This window comes from Rhamphochromis longiceps, linkage group LG7 (assembly GCF_057381845.1).
Source record: "Rhamphochromis longiceps isolate RC_006_pf linkage group LG7, R_longiceps_female_GT1.1, whole genome shotgun sequence".
NCBI lineage: Eukaryota > Metazoa > Chordata > Actinopteri > Cichliformes > Cichlidae > Rhamphochromis > Rhamphochromis longiceps.
Window position 1 is genome coordinate 48,960,420 of NC_140563.1, and position 22,837 is coordinate 48,983,256.

Below are 22,837 nucleotides of genomic sequence, written 5' to 3' on the forward strand. Positions count from 1 at the left end.
TACTTATTTTACTTTTTCAAAAAAATAAATAAATCTAGTTTTAATTTGCTCACGGCGCTTTAGTCCCTGCACAAAAAATAGTTTACAAGACATAGAGAAATTATTCTAAATAGAATCAACAGAAGTTAATTCCCTATTATGTTTATGCACAGTCTCTCAGCCAAGCTACAGAAAGGCTAGGACCAATAGGAGGAGGTATCTGCAACATCGTTTACTGCTGTGGATTTTTTTTCAGTACGGAGTTAGTTAGTTAATTTGCATGTGTTTCACACAGTCTTACATAGCATACTTTGGAGTAATAGGATCCACAAAACACACAACAACATAACAAAAGGCTGGTGTTTTCTCCCGTTCATCAAAAACACCCTCTATTTCCTGTGTGACCCCTTCAGATCTGCTTGCTTGATGCAAAACTCCCTTTCTAACACATCCCAAAGGTGCTCTGTTGGACTGAGGAGACCATTTCTTCAGCACAGCGAGCTCACAGTCATGGTCCATGTTTGAGCGTTATACTGTTGTAAGCTGCCATTAGAAGATGGGCACACTGTGGTCATGAACAGAAACAATACTCAGGTAGACTGTGTTTAAACAACGATCAGTTGGTACAAAGTAATCCAGTGTGCAGAACCACTGATACAAGGCAGGATGGATCTGTGCTTCCATGTTGCTTACAGCAGATTCCGACCCTACCATTTGAATGTGGCAGCAGATAGAGACTCATCAGAGCAGGTATTCCTCCCCCGATCTTGTAGCTTGTGTGATCTGTCACATCAGGTTCCTGTTCTCAGCTGGCAGCGTGGCACGCTGTGTGGTCCACCAGGTGTGGAACCTTGAAGCTGTGCCCCATCTGCTTCAAGGTTCAACATGTTGTGCGTTCAGAGATACCGTTGCTGTCCTGTGAACTTGAAATGTTCTATTCCATTCTAAACTCTGGCATCAACAACAGATTTCCACACAGAGAACTGCTGCTCACTGGATATTTTCTCTTTTTCTGACCATTTTCTGTAAACCCTAGAGATGATCTGCGGGAAATTCCCAGTAAATCAGCAGTTTCTAAAATACTCAGCCCAACACGTCTGGCACAACAACCATGTCCAAAGTCACTTCAATTCAAAAATCACCTTTCATCTTTATTCTGTTTGGTTTGAATGATTTCTACGTGCCTAAATGCAAAGAACTGCTGCCATATTTGCGTTAACAAGCAGTTGTGGAACTAATAAAAAGGCCAGGGAATGTATCTATCAGTTGTCACAAACAGCTTGCAGATATTCATTAGCGGCACCTGCTAATAGCCCAATCATTAAAATGGATAAGTACAACAAAACAAAGAAAAAAACTACCTCAACACACCACATCCTGCAGTGAGAAAATATATGCAGTTTATTGATAGATGCAAATAAGAGGCACACACACAAAATAATTCCAATCAATAATGCATTAGTCGTGAGTTCAGGGCGTGTTTTACTTTTCTTCCACATTAGAAACAGTCGGTCATGAATAAAAACCTGCGTGCAGGCTGTTAATGTGTTGCCACACTTTTTGTTTTAATATAATTTATAACTTGAAGCTTTCATGACACATAAAAAAGCCCAGCTGCTGCTGAATATCATGGAAATAAACAGAAATTCCAGTGACTACTACAAGATAACAACTTAAATCATAAATATCATCTTGTTTTTTTAACTACTGCTCATATTCATGGCTTTTTAAGACCTGCTTGGGCCCATTCACTTCTATTATCATCTACAAATCACTGTACAAAACCCCCCAAAAAAAAGAAAAGAAAAGAAAACATTGTTCCTGTGAAAGGCCAGTTTCACAAAGGACAAATGGTGGGGAGTATTTACATTAGGCTCGAGTCACTGTAACAAATACAAAAGAACAAAAGGCACTGTGACAAATGTCAACAAACATTTAAATATATAATAAAATTGAGCGAAGGAGGGAAAAAACTGCATGTAGTAGAACAGTAGTAGTATTTTTTTCCAAAAGGCTGTGTTGATCATTTCCAAGTATACACAGAATAAAAAGAAAAAAAAAAGGATAATCCTGCAGTAATTCTGCAATACAGCACTATGTGCCCATGACAAAAAACATGAGAGTAAAAGGTGCAATACGGTAAAGCCTGCAGGTGACCTCACATTTCCATTAGCAGAGAAATTAGCCGTACAGGTTACATGTAGACAAAGTTAGCTGCACATGTATGTGCGACACAGCATTACTGACACAGAATTAGGTTATGAATTGCTATCCTGTCGTCAGCGCGTATAAATGTCTCCACTGACATATAATAAATACACAAAACACAGTGCCAAACATGAACTTTGGTAAGTGTATTATTATGAATACTGTCCATGTTCTTTTTCCCCCCCTGATGCATCCACCGGGAGCGCGAGAGAAAATGAAAACAGATTCTAGTTGTCATGAGAATCTTTCTGATTATTACAAAATCAGTGGTGTGTTCACAGGTCTTTTTTATACTAAGCTCACTGTCGCAGGATACTGTTGGTATAAATTAAAAAAAAAGTTCAGACTGGACGGCTAGTTTGACGCATGGATCTCGTGCATGAAGTCGATCGAATACACGGGTGCGGGTTTTCTCCAGAGGATTGTGCCTCCTTATCCCATTCTTTGACATCATTGGTCTCTCTTGCACCTACAGTCGCATATAACTATGTTTTCGCCCACATGGATTTTTAACCCATAAGGTGAGCTTTCACTTTAGTGAGTAGAGCAGTTCAGCTGTATGGCAGAGGGACAGAGGGTGAGCTGAGGAGAAGTACTGACAGCACAGCCAGTCCTCCAGCTCTGCGTTCCTCTCTGGCTCCAGCGAGCGCTCGGCAAACTTCATCATCAGCAGCGCCCTTTTCACGTCGAGCCAATTAAGGAGACCCTCGTGTCGGGATCCATCGACAAAGTTTCCCCCTTGTCCTTGTCTCTCCCACTGCTGATCCATGAGGTCCTTCCTCGGTCCCCAGAGCAAGCTCTGCAATATACGCTTGGCCTCCTGGATGTGGATGCGTTTGATGGGGTCAGGTTGGAGAAGGAGCTGGGCCAGCCTCTGGAGGCCAGCTGAATAGAGGGAGACAGAGGGGATTGGAGGCAAGTCCTCACAGCGGTAGTCTTGTTCCTTCAGTGCTGGACTGACCTCGAACGGGTTTGGCTGGTGGAGGAGCTCATAGATCAGGATGCCCACCTGGAACTCATCAAATTTGCGGTACTGGGCTGCTGAGAGGATCTCAGGCGCCAGCCTGGCGTGGTCACGTTTGATGCGAGGGTCCACGTTGGTTGACACGGCATCCTCCGAGGAGCGACGCTTGGCCTTTGCGTAGTTACTGATCAGGAGCCGGGGAAGGTGACGCTGAGCCTCTGCACCGCTTGAACCATTACTGGAGCTGTTTTCAGTCTGTGGAGCGAACAGAGCGGGCCTGCGCTGATGAGGTACCAACAACAAATTTTCTAGGCAGAGGTCACGGTGCGTGACCCCATGCTCTTTCAAGTGCTCTAGGCCATTGCAGAGTTGTAGGAGGAGGAAGCATATGCGACGCTCGTAGACCTCTGGCTGAGCTTTGTGGAATGCCTCCCACTCCCGAACAAAGTCAGCTGCCGTCTGCTGAGGGATCTCAGGTGTGATGACCACCACTCGCTCTCTGTCTTCCGGCTGGCCCTGCATAGACTGAGGCAGTGGCGAAGCAGGTGTGGTTGGCTGGGAGACTTCATCAGAAGGCAACATGCTCTGGGGGACACAGGCGAGGAAGTGACCACAGTCCTGCTGAAGGTTGAAGTGAGGAGGCATGCTCTGCTGCACTGACAGGCCGTAGAGATGGCCCTGTTTGGCTTCAATGCTTGAACTCTTGCAGATCTGCAGAGGTATGTACACAAAGGAAGGGAGAAAGGGGTGAAGCAGAAAAGAAGAAAGGGACAAAGAGGGAGGGAGGGAAAATTCCAGAGACGGGAAGGGAGTGGAGCCAAGAAACATAAGAAAGGAATTCTTGTTAGTTAAGTTCCAAGGTCAGTGCTAATTCAGTTCCTGTTCCTATTCATGTGAAATCAGCACCCCTGATGGACATGTAAGCTCAAGCCTCAGCTGAAAAGCTTTCTCAAAAATACTTTTTATACCACAGTTTGGCAAGTTGATAGCAGTACCAGATTCTGTTGGGATGAAAATAAACTACTACAGCCCTCCAGTGTCCATTCTCAAACTGGTCTGTGTGAAATATTACATCAAATTTTTTAAACAACACCTCCCATTAAATTACATTTATTTTAAGTCTTTGATGGGACTGGTTTTTTTCCCCCAAAAATAATGATCTCGTCTTAGTGAGAAGGTTTAGGTGGCAATACAGTAAACAGCATTACATGTAAAAAAGCATGCTGACTTTTTGTACTGACTTTGCTTAAATGTACAAAATTATCGTTAGCACAGGGATGAGTGTCTTCTAAGTAAGTTTGTCTTGGCTTTGGACAACAGAAAGGGTTTGTCTGGACTGTAAACCCTGCCTGGAATGTAAAGATTAATCAGCCCAGAGATATTAAGCAAGAGTCTGGGCACCCAGGCTGTGGCAAAACACACAATACAAACAGCTGCTACATTGTACAGCACTAATGACTTTCGGGCAAAGATCACATCACCCACACCCTCCTTCCTCGTTATTTGCATTACATGCCTTTAAGGTTTGCGCTGTAGTGGGGCTATCCCATCTGCAGCCTTAGAACAAATAAGACTGCTGCCCAGTTTTAAGCTCCTCATCCTGTCCTCAAACTGTCAAGTACCTGCTTAAAAGTTCAACACCCACTAGGTCAACTGTACCTCAGACAACTGTAAGTTTTCACTTCTCTCAACTGGAACTGACAGTTACGAGCAAGCAAAGTCCCCGACTCTGTTACTATACACTTGCAGGTTATCTTCTGCACAGTTTTAACAACAAATGTTTTCCTTAAAATTTTCCATTTCATTTAAATGTTAGCCTTGCAAATCCAAGTACATTATATGAAAACCAAGAATACAAGTACAATAGGTGGTCAAAGTTTAAAGTTTACACTTCGCTAAAAGTAATGGATAAGCAGTAAAAAAAAATGGCAGCCAAAAAATGTGTAAGTGATTAAAATGAATGAGTAACTATCCAAGTGATAAAGATACAGCTTGCTAATGTTTGGCCAAGAGTTGAAACTACTAGTTAATATTTCAAATCAAACTGATTTATGAATACATTTGCAAACTGTTGTTCTGAAACATGGCTAGCAGTGAATCGTTAGCTAGCAATATGGATTAGCAGCTGACTAGCTAGGTAAAGTTGAAAGTGTTAACAGGGCATATACTGGATAAATGGGTAGAGTTGGTGACACCATCCTTTGATATTAATATTTGATAAATAGAGTGCTGCTAAAAGTATCACAACAACAGTCCCCTCAAGGTGCTTTATGCTGAAAGATAAACTTTACTATTAGCCTATTGCAAACCCCCAACAATCAAACGACCACCTATGAGTAAGCACTTGGCAACAGCTAGAAGGAAAAACAGGAAGAAACCTCCAGGAGAACCAGTTTTAGAAGCCATCTGCCTTTACCGGTTGGGGGCATCCAAAAGTAGCCCAAACCAGTTTGAAATGAATTCTGCTGAATATATATTTAAAGATAAAACATGTTATATTAAAATAGTTTCGAAGTATGTTAGGGGATCCAATGAAAAACATTGGCAACCACTTGTTTAAACTATGTAGGATATTATTAATAATATGAATACTGTAAACTGTACTGTATTGATGATCCTACAATCCCATTTTAATGAGAACCCACTTCAAAAGAAGTCAGAGGTAACTGTTATTTACATTTTTATTTTTTAGTACCTCCCTATTTATCGTTTACTCTCCAAACAGTGCATCAAAGCTGTGTTCAGTTACTGACAATCTAACTGAACTACTGCTTTTTCATGTTAGGTGTGTAGAAAACGGCACTGAGGCTTTTATTTTGAAGTAGTGACAGGAAGCATAACAGGTTGCACACCTGCCACCCTTTCCCTGTTTTGCAGAAAAAGTGCTTGGGTGCTCACAACAACAAACAAAAAGCTAGTTGTTCATTCGGTTGCCCAGTTAGTCTTTTTGGGTTAATTCTGATAAAGTGCTCACAGAGTGTGTTGCGTGCCTGGAAAGTAAAACATCTCTCACTTGCAAATGAAGCTCAGTATTTAGGGATTACCTTTACAGCGTAGGAGCTGCTGGGGTCTAAGGCACAGGCGGCAGAGTAGTATACAGCGTCTCCTGCATTGCAGCTGGGCTTGCTAGACGTGAGCCTGAACAGAGACCAGTTGCTCTCTTCAAACCTCAGCGGGTTCTTCTGTGAGCGAGTGAAGTGATCTTCACATTTTAGAGCCAGGCGCCGCAGAGACTCAGCATAAAGCCCGCCCAGTTTTGAGTACACTCCTTCTCTACTGTCGATGTTGCTCAGAAGGGTCTGGAGCTGCAGGCTCGAGCCGAAGTTTCGCGCTGAACCTGGTTCTGCAGCTGAGAACGGCACGCTGAGCTGAGGAGAAGATAAGCAAGTGATGCTGCTTCGGCAGTGCACGCCCAGCCGACCATGAGTCTTGACTGGCTCGTCCAGCGTCCTGGACCTCAAGGCTCGTCCCAGGGGGGCGTGACAACGTTCTAGAGACTCACTGGAGGAGAAAATGGGCCGTGGATCAACGGGGCTGGATGGCAAACTGGAACGGGAGCTGGCATCAGCGGTCCGGCACACATTGCTCTCTGAGCCGGTAAACGGGAGGCGCGGGTACGCTCGAACGAAAGGCTTTCCGTTTCCGTCGGGAGCGGACACGGTGCGGCTGGCCATTTTTTTCTCTGGGAGTGGAGGCGGCTGCTTACTCGGGCTGGTAATGGAGGGAGGGTTAGGAGAACCTGGAGCTGAAGCCACTGGGCTTCTAGGAAACGGAGAAGAACAAGACATTCGTGTAGCATCCTGAGAATCTATGGAAGAAGAAAAAAAGACGTTAGCAGGTCTACCAATTAAATTAAAACCAAACTCACAGACATAACCAATGAAACACAAACTGTGTCAACTTGGGAATTACAGGCTTCCACATGCACACAAACTAATACAGACAAAAACAGAGAGAAATGTCTCTTGGCAGACTTTCGTTTTCCTGCCTTTGTGGATTCACACAGTGTATCCTTTGTGTCTGTGCGTCCTTCTAAGTTAATTTTCCTTAACAGGATTCCCTGATAGAATATTCCCAGGTGACAGCTGCAAATCTGATTTATCTACTACGCCCCTCATGTCACTGCGCACTGCTCGGCTATAATATAAAGACATACCTTGTTTCTACAGAAGAACTGGAAATTTTCCACAATCCAGGGTCCATGGTGACAGTCAAAACATCTTCCACCCAGTTATGAACCATTTATCAATTAAAGACTTAAACTTGGAACCTGACATTACACCAGAGAAGACTGAAGATATTTAGATAATTGTGCGGTGCAGTCTTCAAGAACTGCTTTCGCAAGGGGGGGTGGACAGTAAAGGTGGGTGGGGGGTGGCTCTAGGATGTAGCCGAGCCCTTTTTCCCCTCGTTATCAGAGTCCATAATTATCTCTTCAAACAACATTGCTCAGGAAGTTGCAGCAATTACAAGTGTCTGAGTGCCACCGAGGTTTAAAGCTGATACGTGAAGGATGACGACAGTTTCCAACGCGAGGACAGATGCCTCTCATTCTGAGCCATGTCTCAGGCTAGAAGACCGTGAAAAACGTGAACTAATGAACCCGTTACAACAAACTGCATGTGCACTGCATGCGAAAAAAGGAACCAGGGACAAGCTGACAGCCACTAACTGTAAATCCCTGCAGAGCTTCCTTTCCTTGTTTCGATGTTGCTGCTCAGGTTAACTCTGAACAAAGTGCACCTTTATGGTTCGCAGTCATAAAAGAGCAAAACAACTTCCACGGATACCCAAGTGTACATGTCAGAAAATTCACTGACATTGCCATGTAGATATGTCATGCTCGTTTCAGTTGGATTACACGAATGTTTATTACTGCTATTATTATTTTTATTAACTGATTCAGTATGAGCTGCTTACCAGTGTCAGTTGCAGCCAGGTTGTCAGTGGAGGCCATTGGGAGGCTGGAGTTGCTCAGGCCCCGTAGAGACGAGGTAGGGCTCTCTACTGACCCATGTTGGCCACAGCGGTCCATCTCCATGTTGCTGCCACTCATCCTACCCACTCTGTCATGGAGAAAACAAAAAAGCAGAGATAATGTTACACAACTTGATTTTTTACCATTTACTTTTCTACAACAGGGCCCGGTGCAGTGTCTCGAGGCAGTCAATCTGCTGATCTGCAGCAGAAATGGGCATTTTTCTTGCATGCCCGTTTGTAAATGTGGAACCATCCCTCTTCCTCTTGCTTGTTTTACGCCTGCACCATGCAATTAATAAACCTGCGGGAAGGACGACATCATTTCAGATGAAACGATGAATAAGTCATGTCAAGTTTCACTTCTTTGTTAGGAGTGCAACGCTTCCTGATTCAACGTTGCCTCATAATTGCAATAAACAAGCCTTGATGAAAAATGTACTGCCAATCACATCGGAATCTAAAAGTGAGACTGAGCAACTGCTGCTGAGCGTTAGCCCCTCTGTGTCCACAAGTGGCAATAAGAGCATAGGTGCAAACTGGATTTCCCTACATTTAGTTGCATTTTCCTAATTTATGCTTGTGGCTAGGGACTCAGAGTTACATTAACGACTAAAATCTGTAAAAGAAGAATAAATGCGAGGACCTCTCTGGTTTTTTATAATCTTTTTAAAAACTGCACTATGGTTCCCAAATATAGCTTCAACTAAAGGCTACAAATTTAAGCACAAAGTACAACCAAAGTTCCTCCTGTCCATTTGCCTGATTACCTGACCATCTAACCATTGTGACTGCGTCTTATAATGCTAGTGAAAACTGTTCATGAACACTTTCTAATAAATTTGACCAATTAGGGTGACTGACAGCTATTCGCTCTTCTCATTACAGCTGCTAATGGCTCAGGGAAGCAGGGTCCCATCCCTCCCCTTCATCTGCCCCTCTCCGTCCTCTCCTCCGTCACAAAATGACTCCTCTATCCATTTATCTGCCGGCCCCTGACTTCAGTTCCACCATAAATTAGGAGAAAAAACAGAGGAGCAGAGGAGAGAAGCACAGGGGGGAGACAAAGGGTTAGGTATTCTCTGTTGGTAGTTAGCTAAAGGATTCGCTATCATTTTACAGACAAAAGAGGCCATGATGAAAGGCAGTGGAAACGCTGAGGCGCAGGAGAAATGGTAATGAGCGCAGGGATTATGAGCGAATGTGCATGTCTGCGCCCGTGCATGTCTCGGTCTAGATCTCTCCGATTTGTATCCAAAACATGAGATTTTCCTATGTGAAAAAAAATAATGGCACTGATTTATACTGGAGGATGAGCATGGATAAGCAAGCTTCTTTAGGAGAGGCACGCAAGGAAGGAGATACAAGCGTTTAGGGTGGTACAATATTTGTCCTCATTATTGTTTGTTCCATTAAATGCACATAAATGTTTCAAGTGAAGATTTTTATTGCTGTGAACACTTGGTATCTGCAGTTTGAATTTAATTTAATTTAAAAGCCCCCCACACACACACACTTTATACAGTGTTGTATAAAATGCACATTATGCACCAAAAGACAACATTTTTTCCAAGATCACCGTGACTAGAATGTCTGATTTTAGACTAAACATCTATTAATAACCTTGGTTTCTCATTTCCTCTGAGTAGATCTGATCAGCTTTCCAGCAAAAAACAAAGCTTACTTGAGATTCTCTTATTGCCCCAGTGAATCGGACTGGCGTTGCAGCCAACTAGCTAGAGATAGCAGTGTAACAGTGTAAAATGAGACATAAACCAAACTGCAGCAGTGTTGTTGTTGTTGTAGGTTAGCCTAATTGAACTGATTTCACTTCCCGACTCTTACTTAGGACGTTCTTTGTGGTAATCACATAAAATGATGCAGTGGGAGCGAAAGCATGCATACGCTTTGTATGTTTACGTGCAAAAGGTCACATGCTCACCCATGTACAAATATACTTGGATTTTCAGGGCCATTTCATGTAGAGATGTAATCTTTTAGTCACGGGCTTAGCTGGTTAAAGAGTATTAAGAATACACCCGATTAATTCATAATACACCGTCCCTCCTTTATGTATGCTGCAGGAAGCAGAGGTGGTAGCAGACACACCATGCAATGAACACAATCCCCGCAAAGCTTGCAGTGTTAGTTTTTATGAGTCTCTGCCAGAGAGGAACGGATTGAACTCTATCTCTGTGATATTATGGACAATATAAATATCTCATGTCCTCCTTTAATATAAAGACTCACAGGAGGTAAAAAGCTGTATATTGCATTTCTGTTACACAGGGTTATATTTTCTCCCGCCTGTTGTGCAACCTCTACATGTTCCAACAGAGAATAAAGAGACACATTGTTTGCCTCCAAAGACTGTAGGACAGTTACCAAGGCTGTACAGTTTTATAAACCAAAGATCCATTAATGTTTGACACAAATCCTTGCTATCTCTTGCAGACTGCTCCAGGCCTACCTTGTCATCATTTGTCAGCCTTTTCCCCCCTTTTCTTATTCACCGCCGCTCAGCTCACGTGTTTAAAAAAAAACCCAAAACAATCTTTGAAATGCAACTCTGTCGCTCCTCCTGTCTAAGAATGTAAAATCTATTAGAACTATCAAGCTTTTCATCTTACCACTTCTTTCTACTGTACCAGCGAGACTTGTTAAAACAGAGAATTAGATCAAGAAAGTGGAAAAACATTACATGAGATTAGAAGAAGAGCAAATGGCAGTTTGTAAAAGAGGAAGGAAACAAATTTGACCACATGCAATGCTACATCTAAATTTTGGCATCTGATGGAGATGTGGGGGGAAAGAAAGAGAGAGAAAAGCAACCTGAAACACAAACTCTTCACCAGCCTAATGACATAGCAGTCCGATTTTGTGTCTCACTGGTGATGCAGGAGAATAATTTGTCGTCAGGTGCCTACCTCATGCTGAGGTCCTTGCTGGGCCGGTTGGTACAAAATGCCCCTGGATCATGCTAGCGGCTCCCTAGAGCCACGGCGTGTGTAGGTAACACAACCCTGGTGCCACACGAGTAATGTGTGTATTTAAAGTGTCTCACAAGAAAAGCAACAGCATCCATTAGATGCGGGGAGTTAAAGCGCCCACATTTCTAATTTCATTCACCTACGAGTTCACTTTAGAAAAGCCTTCAAGTCTGCCAGACTGCAACAAGATGCTATCTGTTGTGCAGCAGAAAGGGGATCAGGAAGGCTTTGTGCAGGGAGGGGCAGCAAATCTTGGAATAGCAGATCACAGAGCGAAGCCAATTCAAACCCAAGTCAAGTTGAGTCCACAATGCTGATCTATAAAATCTACTTCTATCTGTGGCAACTGATCGCCAGGCTGGAACAGTTTGGGAGTTGCCCCGGGGGGCAGCAATCTGTTCACTAAAGCCCCTCCCTCTTTGGCAACATTTACACACCAGTTGACACGCCTTCCTTGTTAAGGAGTAGGCTACTTAATCATGCACACTCATCCATGACGTAGGCACATGCACAAAAGCGAACACCTCCTAGGCCCGACCCGACATATAATCCATTGGATGACCTGTTACATGGAATTAAAGAGCAAAATCTGGTGTTTTATGCCGTGATCAAAGGCTCTGAGAGCCAGATTCTTTTAAACCATCTGTGGATTTTAAATGATTCAGAACTTTAAAATGCTCCTTCAAAGGGGACGTGTACTCATGTCTTTGAGTCGGGAATGTGGAACTACTCTCCAGTACTGTGTCTCCAGTAGTGACCAGGGTCGCTTACTGCTTAAACAAATTAAACCCACTGATAAACTTGGAATGCCACAAAGTGAGAGCTGTCACTGACTGGGTAAAGGCGTGTTCCCACATGTGTCCCAACAAGGTTTTTTTTATCAGCGCAGAATGTTGGCAATGTCATAACAGCAAAAACGGTTCCTTCCTAGAATTACCACAAACATAAAGCCCCACTGAAATGTGATCAGCGGTCTGTGTCGTCTTCTGAGCTTTGGCCGAATCTAGCTCAAGATGAGAAAACGCGTGCTTACGTAGGGGAAGTCACATTGTGTGTGTGTGGCTTGCACCTCATTGCACTGTTATAGACAAAGCAAAGTTTATTTTAAGGGGGGAGGGGGTTCATTTGATGCTCTAATAACTTCAACACAGAGCCTCTTCTCTTTTTCTTGTTTGGAAAACTGACTCAGACAGCACAATGTATTCTTAGACTCACGCAACTTCAGTTTAAGGCAACTGTGCATTTTTTTATAGCTTACATATGACTGGTAAAACCAGGAGTGTGCAAAGAGGAGCATTCATCATTTTGCATATATAGCACATGATGTAATAAAACGTGATTATCAAGCCACACAAATGACCAGCATGTGGACTTCAGCAGAAATATCATACACACAAACAAACAAACAAACACACAGTACTGTGAAAATTTCACCTCTGGTCTCATTTCTTTATATTTTTCTTCAAAGAAGTCAGATTTTCTTGGAATGTTTTTTAAGTGGTCTTGAGCAATAGTTCTCTGGGCTTTCTGAAGTTTTTCAAAGTTTTTCTTTGGATAGTGGCTGCTTTAAAAAAAAAATCATATTTAGTCTAGTCCTTGCATCTGCCCATTTTCTGAGTAATGCTTTTTTTTGGGTTTTGTTTATTGAACCTCTTAACACGGACTTATGAATCACTGAAGGATGAAAAAAGCTCTTAACACAAAGGATGTGAACCAGTGTTGTTTTTACATATAAGAGAAAACTGACCAGGGGGCCCATTTTAAATTGGATCTTTGTTACAGACATAATTTGTTTCCATTCCTTTAGCTGATTGAATCTATGAAACTCACAAAAATAACACATTTTGACAGACATACAATAGTATTTTTCGCACCAACAAAGTGATTCCCAGAGAGATTTCAGCTTGAATTTGGCACTTCTCAGCATGTGGTGCAGTGTGTCCTTAAAATATCTGAACAGCACCTGAAACTCATGTCTTTAAAGAGTGAGAAAAATCTATTACGGTCCTGAAAAGGAGCTGAGAGATGTATTTGAGCCTTTAGTTGATCCAAAGAACTGTTCACTAAAGCCTCATCAGAAATAATTTTAGTGGACAGGTGGCTGTCAAGAAGCCATTCATGCAGAAGGAAATTGGGGAAAAAGGTGGAGGTATGTCACTTTACATAAGAATTTGACTGAAAATCAGGTCTTGGAGCGACTAATCCAAATGTGAAAATTCCGATTCAAACCACTGTCAATATGTACCAAGGACATAAGGAGAGATGCAGAACAGTGACTGGCTACAGTCATCTGTAAAAACATGGTGGAGGCTCTGTCATGATTCGAGCATGCATTTCAGCCAGGGGTGTTGTAGATCTTGTCAAAACTGATGGAATTATGAACACAGAAAAATGCCATCAGATTTGGACCCACTAGCATCTGACTGACAAAGATCCCAACCACAATACAGTAAAATGCCACCAACATCCAAAGAAGAGCTTCGACAGTCTTCCAGGAAGCCCAGAGAACTATTCCTGAAGACTACTTTCGTGCCTAAGAGAGTTCAGGCTGTGTTAATGAATAAATATTGGCTTTCACGCTTGTTAGAAATCTTTTATATAAGGCTCGTTTTTGCTGTGCACACTGTATTTTCATGCATGTTTAAAGATTTCTCCCAATTTTCTATTAAAATATAAAGAAAGGAAGGGCTACTCAAGAGTTTTCCACAGTACTACAAATGCTTTTTGCATTCATCGTCTACAGTGGTGCAGCCAAAACAAATTTACAGTAACTTGACATAGCAGCGGGCTACTTAACAGACGTACTTTGTGCATTAATTACAATTGAAAAAGGTCACGCTGCTAGCATGAATAGAACAAGGCGTGCATTAAGGAATATTCTGCAAGAGTCTGAATGATCACAAGGCATTAGAATGGAGGCTGAATAATGATGCTATGAAAGGAGAAGGCACTGCGAGTTTCACACTAATGACTGCAGTTAGATACTGTATCTGCACATATGTATGGTCACAGACACCGAATAGTGACTTGCATGACATAAATGCATCAGAACTGCCTTTGTGGAGAGCATTACATTAGGCCTAAGTGGATGTTATAAGTGCTAAATTAAATAATATAATCAAACCACAGTCCCAAAAATCCTAATGCAAGTCACTGAGACAAAACAATAGAACAAGTATTTGCTACAACAGGCAATCCACATGTGATAAACCTGCGTTACAGTTAAACTGCATTACAGTATGTCAACAGCTTACCTCCATATAATGCAGTATCTATCACACTTTTTCACTGCTGCCTTTGAATAAACAATATTTCAGTTCCCCTGTCCTTAAGCCACGTTGTGCATTTGTTTGTGTTACATGTTTGGATATTAGATGATCAGCTAAAAGGATTTCGTGCCTGTGATGTTTTCCAGCTACTCTGAACAAAGTTAGTGAACACCTTCTGAGATATTTTGTGTTTGTTGGTCAACATGAGTGATGGAGCAGTGTCGGTGCCTCAGATAGGCTCAGCCATCTTGCTGCTATTCTGCCATTGCTTTTGACAACACGATTAACTGAAAAAGCAGATTTAGTAATAAAAAAAAAGTCATAGATCTTTCTGAGATCTGCTGCATTGCTGCTCTGTCCTGTTCAAGGGTCAACCAAATGTGTGACTGTAAAACAAAAACAGTGCTTTGCTATTCTTACCTGTGCAGTTTCTTGGGTGGGGGAGGCGGTGGATTGGGGTCATGGCTGGTAGCTCCCTTCCCTGGTGCCAGCGGCTCTGATGAGCCACCATGCAACGGTTGCTTTGCCGGCATGCTCCCGTTATGCTTGCCCTCCGCCTCTGCGCCGTTGCCCTTAGTTTCCCCCTGATAGGCACCATTGTTAGTGGCAGCTGGGGGGGCCGTGCCTGGCTCTGTCAGCGGAGGGGGGCCGCTGTGGGCCTTCGAGTCCCTGGCCTCCTTCCAGACAGCAGCACCATTGACTACGCCTGTCACCCGAGAGGTTGCCTCAGCACTGGCGGCTAACTTTTTCTTTTCAGTCTCTTTCCGGTCTCTTTCTTCCTCCTCCTCCTCTTCCTCAATGCGGCAGTTCCAGCCAGAGCTGTGGTGGTGGGGCTTGTGCCATCGCTCGGGCGCTGGGCTCTGGTTCTCAGCAGTGACCTCTTTAGTAGAGACGAAGAAAAGCATGGGGAGTTCAGTGAGAGGGACGGGAGATGAAACAGACGGAGAGAGGCTGGAGGTCAGTAGTCTGGGAAGTTCAGGAAGCGGGACTGGAGAAGACATGGACGATGAGAGGCTAGAGGTGCCCAGTTTTGGGGAGCGGGTGTTCCTCTTTGGAGGAATTGGTGGGCTGGACTGGGGCTTGGGGTGCAGAGTAGGGACACAGCCTACTTCTGTAGCAAGAGAGCCTATGCTGTGGCTGGGGCTGGGCCAACGGAAAGCAGGACTGCTCTGGTCTTTTCGAGCCGTGGGGCTGAAGTGGCACTGGGTGCTAACAGCTGAATCCGGGCTGCTCAAGTAGAAAGTTCTGTTGTTCTCCTCCATGTGAGCAGCCATTACAGTGATGGTGGCCCGCTGACTGTCTCCTGAGAGGTCATGCTCAGAGCTTAGGGACTCCTCAGTCTGGTTTGGGGACTCCGGTTGAGATTGCAGTCCGTTTTCTTGCTGCTTGCGCTTTTTCTTAGTGCTCTCAGCATAAATTGGCTCTGAGCTTTTCTGTCCACTGAAAAAGGTGGGAGTTGACTGTGGGCTACCCATAGATGGTGGGCTTTGGGGGCTCCTCGAGCTGTCTTTTCTTGCTCCTGAGCCTGAGCCTCCAGGAAGTGAATCTGTGCTGCTACGATAAGAATAAGAGGAGTCTGATAGGTTGCTCTGTTTGGACAGGATGTGACAAAGAGATTTAGGGCTAGCAACATCCACACAGGAAGTGGTAGAAGTGCTGGATGTCTTTGTGGTAACACCCGTCGCACTCCCACTGCTCATACCATTGCTGTGGACTGTGGCAGGGCTAGTAGGGACAATATCCAGTGAAAAGGGTATCTCCACAGCTGCCTGTTGACATTCTTGATAATTCGACCTGGTAGTCACAACATTTCCATTAAAAGTGCTTTTGGTTCGGAGAGCGGATGTACTATTCTGCTGCCTGCAGGAGTCTTCATTGGCATTTTTCTTTAAACTCTGAGAACCTCGACCCTCCTCCTGGGTAACATAGATATTGCTGATGATCTTAGAGTCAGTGGGCAGGATAGTGGGGGACAAGGGAGTCAAAGAGAAGCAGTTGTTGCAGTCTTTCTTGGCGTCGGGACTCTGAAGAACTGCGTCTCTGTGGGCCTTATTGCAGCCGCTGTTATCAATGTAAAGAGACGACAGGTCTAAGAGCTGCTTGAGGCGCAGCCTCTCAGTTGGGCTCTTTGTGTTTTCCTCCTACAAACAAACATGAACACACATTACCAAACACACATCCAGCTGACAAAAAAATAAATAAAAAATGGAAACATTTGAGAGGCTCACCTGCTCAATGTTCATGTTGACATCTGCAGCATTGCTGGTGTCGAGGCTCATCATAGTAGGTTTCACAGCTATCGTCGGCTTGCTGTAGGGTGAAGGCGCAGTCACTAAAGCTTCCTCATCACCTCCCGGGCTGCTCTTCAAACACGCAGCTGGTGCGCCGCCATCCCGGAAGCCAACGGTCTTGTGTGCGCTGAACGGGTGGAAGCAGTTCTTACAAGAGCCGGGTTTCCACACGTGTTCTGCAAAGTCGTTGCACGCTGACATCTTGGGTTCGCTAAATCCGGTTTGGTCAGAGGTGGCTCTGGAAGTATCTGGTAGATGCAGGATGACCTGTCATGGCTGATTTTGCGACACGGGGTGTCGGTCGTAGGGCAGCATGTAAAAGGCAGAGAGAAGAATGAAGCACAGGTTTTTGAGTTAGACATATGGCCTAAAAGTGATTACATTAAGTCATAATAATAATTCCACATGTCTTTGTCACCAAAAAAACCCCCAAAAAACAAAACAAAAAAAAATTGATGTATAAATCTCACCCAGCCCTTAAGTTCTTGTCTGACAGCTCATATCTCTTTTGCAGTGCCCGGAGAAAAGGTATCAGACTGTTTTCATTAATTTTGCCTTTAACCTAACATATGCATGATCTTCTGCCATAAATCCTAACAGATATTTAAAAAAAAAACAGTGAAAAGTTCAAGCATCTATTTAAAAACTCAAAGACAAGGAGGCCCAGGCTGACAAGTGTCTCTGACTCCATAGAAGACTTGTTAAGACTCAAGTGTCATTCATGGATGTAACTTGAGAAGACCTGATGCCTGCGTGCACTGCATGTTCCCATGCCCTCTTAAATTAGAGGGTATGTGGTTTCTGTTCAACCAAAGGGTTTTGCCGATGTGAGCCTGGCAACTTAAAAGCCGTCCGGAGCCCTCCGCAGCCCCCAGCGTGCTACCAGAAGACGGAGGAGCCTCAAGCATCCCGGAGGTCGGAATGTCAGGAATGTCTAAAGGCGCAAGTCTCACCAGGGTGAATCTCACACCCACGATGACCCCCCACCCCCCTTCTCTCTTCTACACATGAACACACAAACAACATGTGCGTCCTACACCTCTCACAAACACAACTGAACCACGCACCTTCTTCCTCTCCCTCGCTGAGCCCCGTTTAACTGGGCCGACAGAGAGAAGATCAACACCTTTTCAGAGAGATCATTTGTTTCCTCGCAGCCGGGAGCGGGGTGGGGGTGTGTGTCTCTATTTATGCTCCTGACACAGCTTTAATTGCCTTTCAACAAGGTGATGCAGTGACATACGGCCACATTAGCTCGCTATTTAAGATGCACCGGCTGGAAAACAGTCGTAAGAGGCAGGAGGATCCACAATTCCTCTTATGACTGAGGAAAGTTCTCAGCTAACTTGCGACTCATCACAGAGAAACATTAGAGCGACATCAAGCATTAACGTAGCCATGGATTGAAAAATACTTAATAGAGGTTAGGCCTATTAAGACTCCAGTTAATTCTTGCTTTATGACCCAGTAATGCCACAGGGTATGACGAGTGGTCCCGCTGGCAAAGATAAGATGCATGTTTACATTTTTCTTTGTTCTGTCTGACTCAGTTCATGCAGGAAGGCATCCGCTAGCTCACTGTTTGTTTTACCGTTCCTGCGACAACAGAGGAAACTGCAGCTTGGCCAACATCTTACAGCCTCGTGCATGAGTCATGCGGATAGATGACTGATCAGAGGCGCAAGGGATTATTGGGCCACTGGTTCTCGAGTGCACAGACCTGCTGCCAGTCAACTTTAGTCTCTGCTAAGAGAGTCGCAATCGTCCACGCAGGATTTTCACCTGAGACCACTTCTGGCACTCGTGTCTGCATTTGCACAGCAACACTGGGACACAAATGAAGCTGCACACGGTTTTGGTTATTTTGGCTCTTGTTGGCATGGTCAGAGCTACTTGTTTTAACAGAGATAGACCCTGTGGTCTACATTCCCCACACCTTCTCAAGTTCACCGTTCAATTTCTCTCACTTCCCCTTGCTAAAAGTAAAAAAGTAAAAGCTCTCACACGCAGCAACAAGAAGTTGAAAAGTGAAGCAGTACCTTCGATATAAGACAGACTAGGGCTGGGCCATATTATACCGTTCACGGTAATACCGGTATAATGTTAGGCAACGATAGGAAAATGAAATATCGCGATAGAATGGGAGTAAAACGCGCATGCGCAGTGCCTTTGTTTTCATACGCACATGGCCGATTGTTGAGTGAAACAGATGAACCAGAATTGGTTTGTAAAAATGGTGCAACTTCCATGATGTGGAACTGGTTTGGTGTTTGTCCGTCAGATACACAATAAAGCACATTTTTTTGCAGAACATGCAAGCGGCTGTTGTTATTGTCATATTTGTCGGACTAAGATGCTCTTAAATCTGGGAGTAATCTGGGTCCTAAACTCCGTATGCTTCAGGTCAAACAACACTGCAGCATCACTTAGAGTTAAAAACTGTCTAAATTCTTTCATCTTTAATAAAACGATCAGCATTGCTGCTTTACCAGGTGTAACTATAAAGTTTAACTTCCAGGCATCCATGAAAACAAAAGTTATTACATTTAACGGAGTTAGAAGTTAGCAGGAAGCTAGCGGAAGTTAGCTCGCTAGTTTCGCTAGTTACCTAAGCATGATATAGCATGTTCTGACTGAGAGATTTCTGAAAAAAATCAAACGTACACCTCTGCTATCACTTCCAACATAAATGAAGACGGGAAACTAAACAGCAGTGACGTTTGTAGGGTTACTGAAGTTGGGCTAGCTGGTATATAATGATGTGCTACGTGATCGCTAGCGACACAGCTATGTTAGCATAACATAAACAGTGAAGCTGGAGGACGAACACTAACACTTTTCCACTTATAAAAGTTAACGTGAAGGTTCTTCATGGTTAGAGACAAATGCAATCGCATGGCAGGATGCTGTAAACGGACCAAACTTCAGTCAGGAGAACAACTGAGATAATCCATCCACAATACGAGGTTAGTCATTAATATACTGCAACAACATGGGAATAGAGCAGCTGCCAGAGAATTCAACATTAATGAATCAATGGTACAGAAGTGGAGGAAGCAAGAAGAATGAGTTTAATAAAGTTTGATTTATCTGACTGCTTTGTTTCGCTTAATGTGCCTTATAATCCCGTGCACCTTATGGTCCGAAAAATGCGTTTAATGTTGCAAAGCACCTCTTTTTAACTTCAGTGGATATTATACATGGTTATGCTCAGGACATGTCAGCCCATTTCTACTGGAAATGCCTTTTGGTTAAACTTTCAGCAAGGAATTTGCATTTGCACTGTTACATTTTTATAAAGCTTTAATGTACATAAAAACCAGCTTCTTGTTTAAGTGAAAATAAATGGAAGGTTGTCTTTTTGCGCTAGTAATGTTGTGGAGTTGTATTTTGTCTCGCATCAATTATATCGTCGGTTATATCGTTATCGCAAATTTTCAAATATATATCGTGATAAATATTTTTGGCCATATCACCCTGCTCTAAGACAGACTATGGAGAATATCTCATGAGCGTGTGAGAAGCTGGGGGCTAGAAAAATGACTTGAGGATGGATGTGGAATTTACAGTTTTGAGCCACCACCTCATATAGACTGTGCAAACCTTAACAAGCCTCCGCCCTCATTTCTTTCGACCTTTGTACACACACACACACACACACACACACACACACACACACACACACACACACACACACACACACACACACACTGATATTTCAAACAGATCCAAAGGTAATCTCAAAGATTCTAAACCTTATAACCAACCGCTGAACCTAAAATTGGTTCTTTTCCCTTTGATGAGCAGGGTGTGAGAATGCACTTTGTCTGAATCCTGAATCTTTACGCAGCAGCGCATAACCAAGGAGTCAACCACCTACATACACACATGACACCCCCCCAACCCCCCCCTACCCCACCTCATACCCCGACAGACACACACGCGCGCACATGTACGCGTAAGCAAACAAGCGCAGAGACAGTCGCTATGAAGTGTAGGTCATCTGATGGTTATTACTCGAGTCTAGGGTTACTGTAATCCACCGACTTGTCCTACTGACTGCTTTTTAAGGAGCTGCTCTGTGCCGTGCGAGCAAACGCACACTTAATTGGATGACAGGCCCACAAAACAGGGGAAAAACACACACAAAACAAAAACAAAACACATCCACTCGTACATAATCAAAATAATTGGACAACCTCTAGTTCACGTCACAGTCTGATAAGCAGGTCACCTCAGTGTGTAGTCCCTCACTTTGAATACAAATCCCTTTTCGGGCAACATTTGTCACGCCTGCTCACTCACACGGCCCCGTTCATTCATTCTGGGGGCGCAACCAGGTTTCTCCACAGTCACGAGGGGGGTATTTCCAACCCCGCCACCCTAAAATAACTTGTGAACTTTCTTCTAAACCCCCATCTTAGATAGATTATTGGTCTATTTTGCGAGCATCAGCTTTAACATCCGCTCGACTTGCGGTAAACACCCCACGTGTTTCGGTCTGAGATTCTGTTTTTAGATGAGGTGCGTGAAGATTTGGGTAAACGTTGCTGTCGCCATGCCAAATTTGGTCGGCGATGGGTTGTTGAAGATTAAATGTAAAAGAAAAACGATGTCCTTAGAATATTGCGTTATTTAGAAAAAAAATCTATTACCTGAATGAATAATACAACGCGCACGCCTATAGAAAATTCAAGTGAAACAACTTTGTTCAGCAGATGAAGCAGGTGTCGCCTATGCAAAGGAAATAAAGGGAGGGAGGAAATAAATGGCACCTACAATGAAACCATGCTGAAGTAGCCAAGGTTATCCGCCGACTGCTTACCTGCTCGGACTTCGTCCTGCCTGGTAACACAAAAGCGTTAAAAAAAAAAAGACCTAAAATAATGAATACACGTGCAAATGTTCTCGTGATTCCCACAGATGTCGATATCCGTCTGTCTTCAAGTATTCCACCACCGACAGGTTAAAGACGCAGGAGACTGTGCGCTGCTGCGGGCTGTTTTCGGCTCCAGCCAGGCATGCTGGCGCTGCTGCTGTTGCACTGTGCAGAGGTGGAGTGCTGGAGCGCAGCCCTCTGCAGCAACGTGGGGGAGAGCACAAGGAGGTGGGAGGAGCTCCTAACCAACCAGCCTGCCTGCTGCCTGCCTGCCTGCTATGCAGTCGGCCCAGTGGCCACACTCCTGCTGGCTTACAGAATACACACACACACACACACACACACACACACACACACACACACACACACACACACATACATATATACGTTTTATTTATTAAAAATACACAGCCCAACTTTTCCTAATCTTAAACTTTAAGCTTCAGGCTACAAATGATGGTCACTACTTCATGGCTCCAAGGGCCACTGGCTTGTGCAAGTTTATTCAGAAAGCCCCGAGACTGGATCAAGAGATCCTTTGAAGCAAAGAGAGTGTGGATCAACACAAGCTTCTCTGGAGTTCTGTTGCCCCCCCTCTCTTTTCCTCTGCTACCCCCAGGACTGTGCCTGCTTCTGTTCATCACGGTGACAGAGTAATAGAAAAACACTGCTGCTGCTACTGAGTCTGGCTGGACCCCTGCTGATTTCCATTACTGGCAGCATAGCTCAGGGACTGACAAACACAGTCAGTGTGGATGAACTCAGCCATAGAGATTAACCTTTTAACTGAGTGTGTCTTCTAACATCTTATCAAGAAATGACGTTGAAACGAGCAATAACACTTGTCTCCTGACTAATTTAAAAAGAAAGTACTGTTTAAAACAACACCAGAATTAGTTTTTTGAAGATTTAATGTTGGTTTTCTGTAGTAGGACATAAATACAGCAAAGGAGACAGACTCTGATGGCTCCTTGAAAAATCTAAGAAAAAACAGTACTCAATCTGTCAAGCCTCAAATCCAAGTATCCCATTGATCTGATCTATTGCCTGTGAAGAACACATCCATGAATATGAATTGATTGGACACAGACCCTCGCAGTATCCTGAAACTCACCAAAGATTTATAGCAGAGCTAAGACAATCAGCATAAGTGGCAGAGCGGAGACTGGATCCAGGAAAAGGGATATCTTTTACAAGACCACCTGTTGAATTTGGAAAGAGTTGCAATCCTCTCAAGAGGATTAAGAGTTTGTTGCATTTCATCTATTTTTGGCAGCACA

General features: G+C 43.8%; 1 protein-coding gene across 1 annotated transcript; it reads right to left on the bottom strand.

The window, feature by feature from the left end:
* Positions 1-1,354: 1,354 nt before the first annotated feature.
* On the bottom strand, positions 1,355-21,748 carry prag1 (PEAK1 related, kinase-activating pseudokinase 1). Its single transcript, XM_085414022.1, has 6 exons — positions 21,504-21,748; positions 16,616-16,954; positions 14,808-16,528; positions 8,072-8,217; positions 6,196-6,959; positions 1,355-3,862 (listed from the first exon to the last, which is right to left on the bottom strand). The coding sequence occupies exons 2-6, from the start codon at positions 16,877-16,879 to the stop codon at positions 2,717-2,719; spliced, it is 4,041 nt and encodes a 1,346-aa protein (XP_085270148.1). The 5' UTR covers positions 16,880-16,954; positions 21,504-21,748; the 3' UTR covers positions 1,355-2,716.
* Between the last annotated feature and the right edge of the window lie 1,089 nt (positions 21,749-22,837).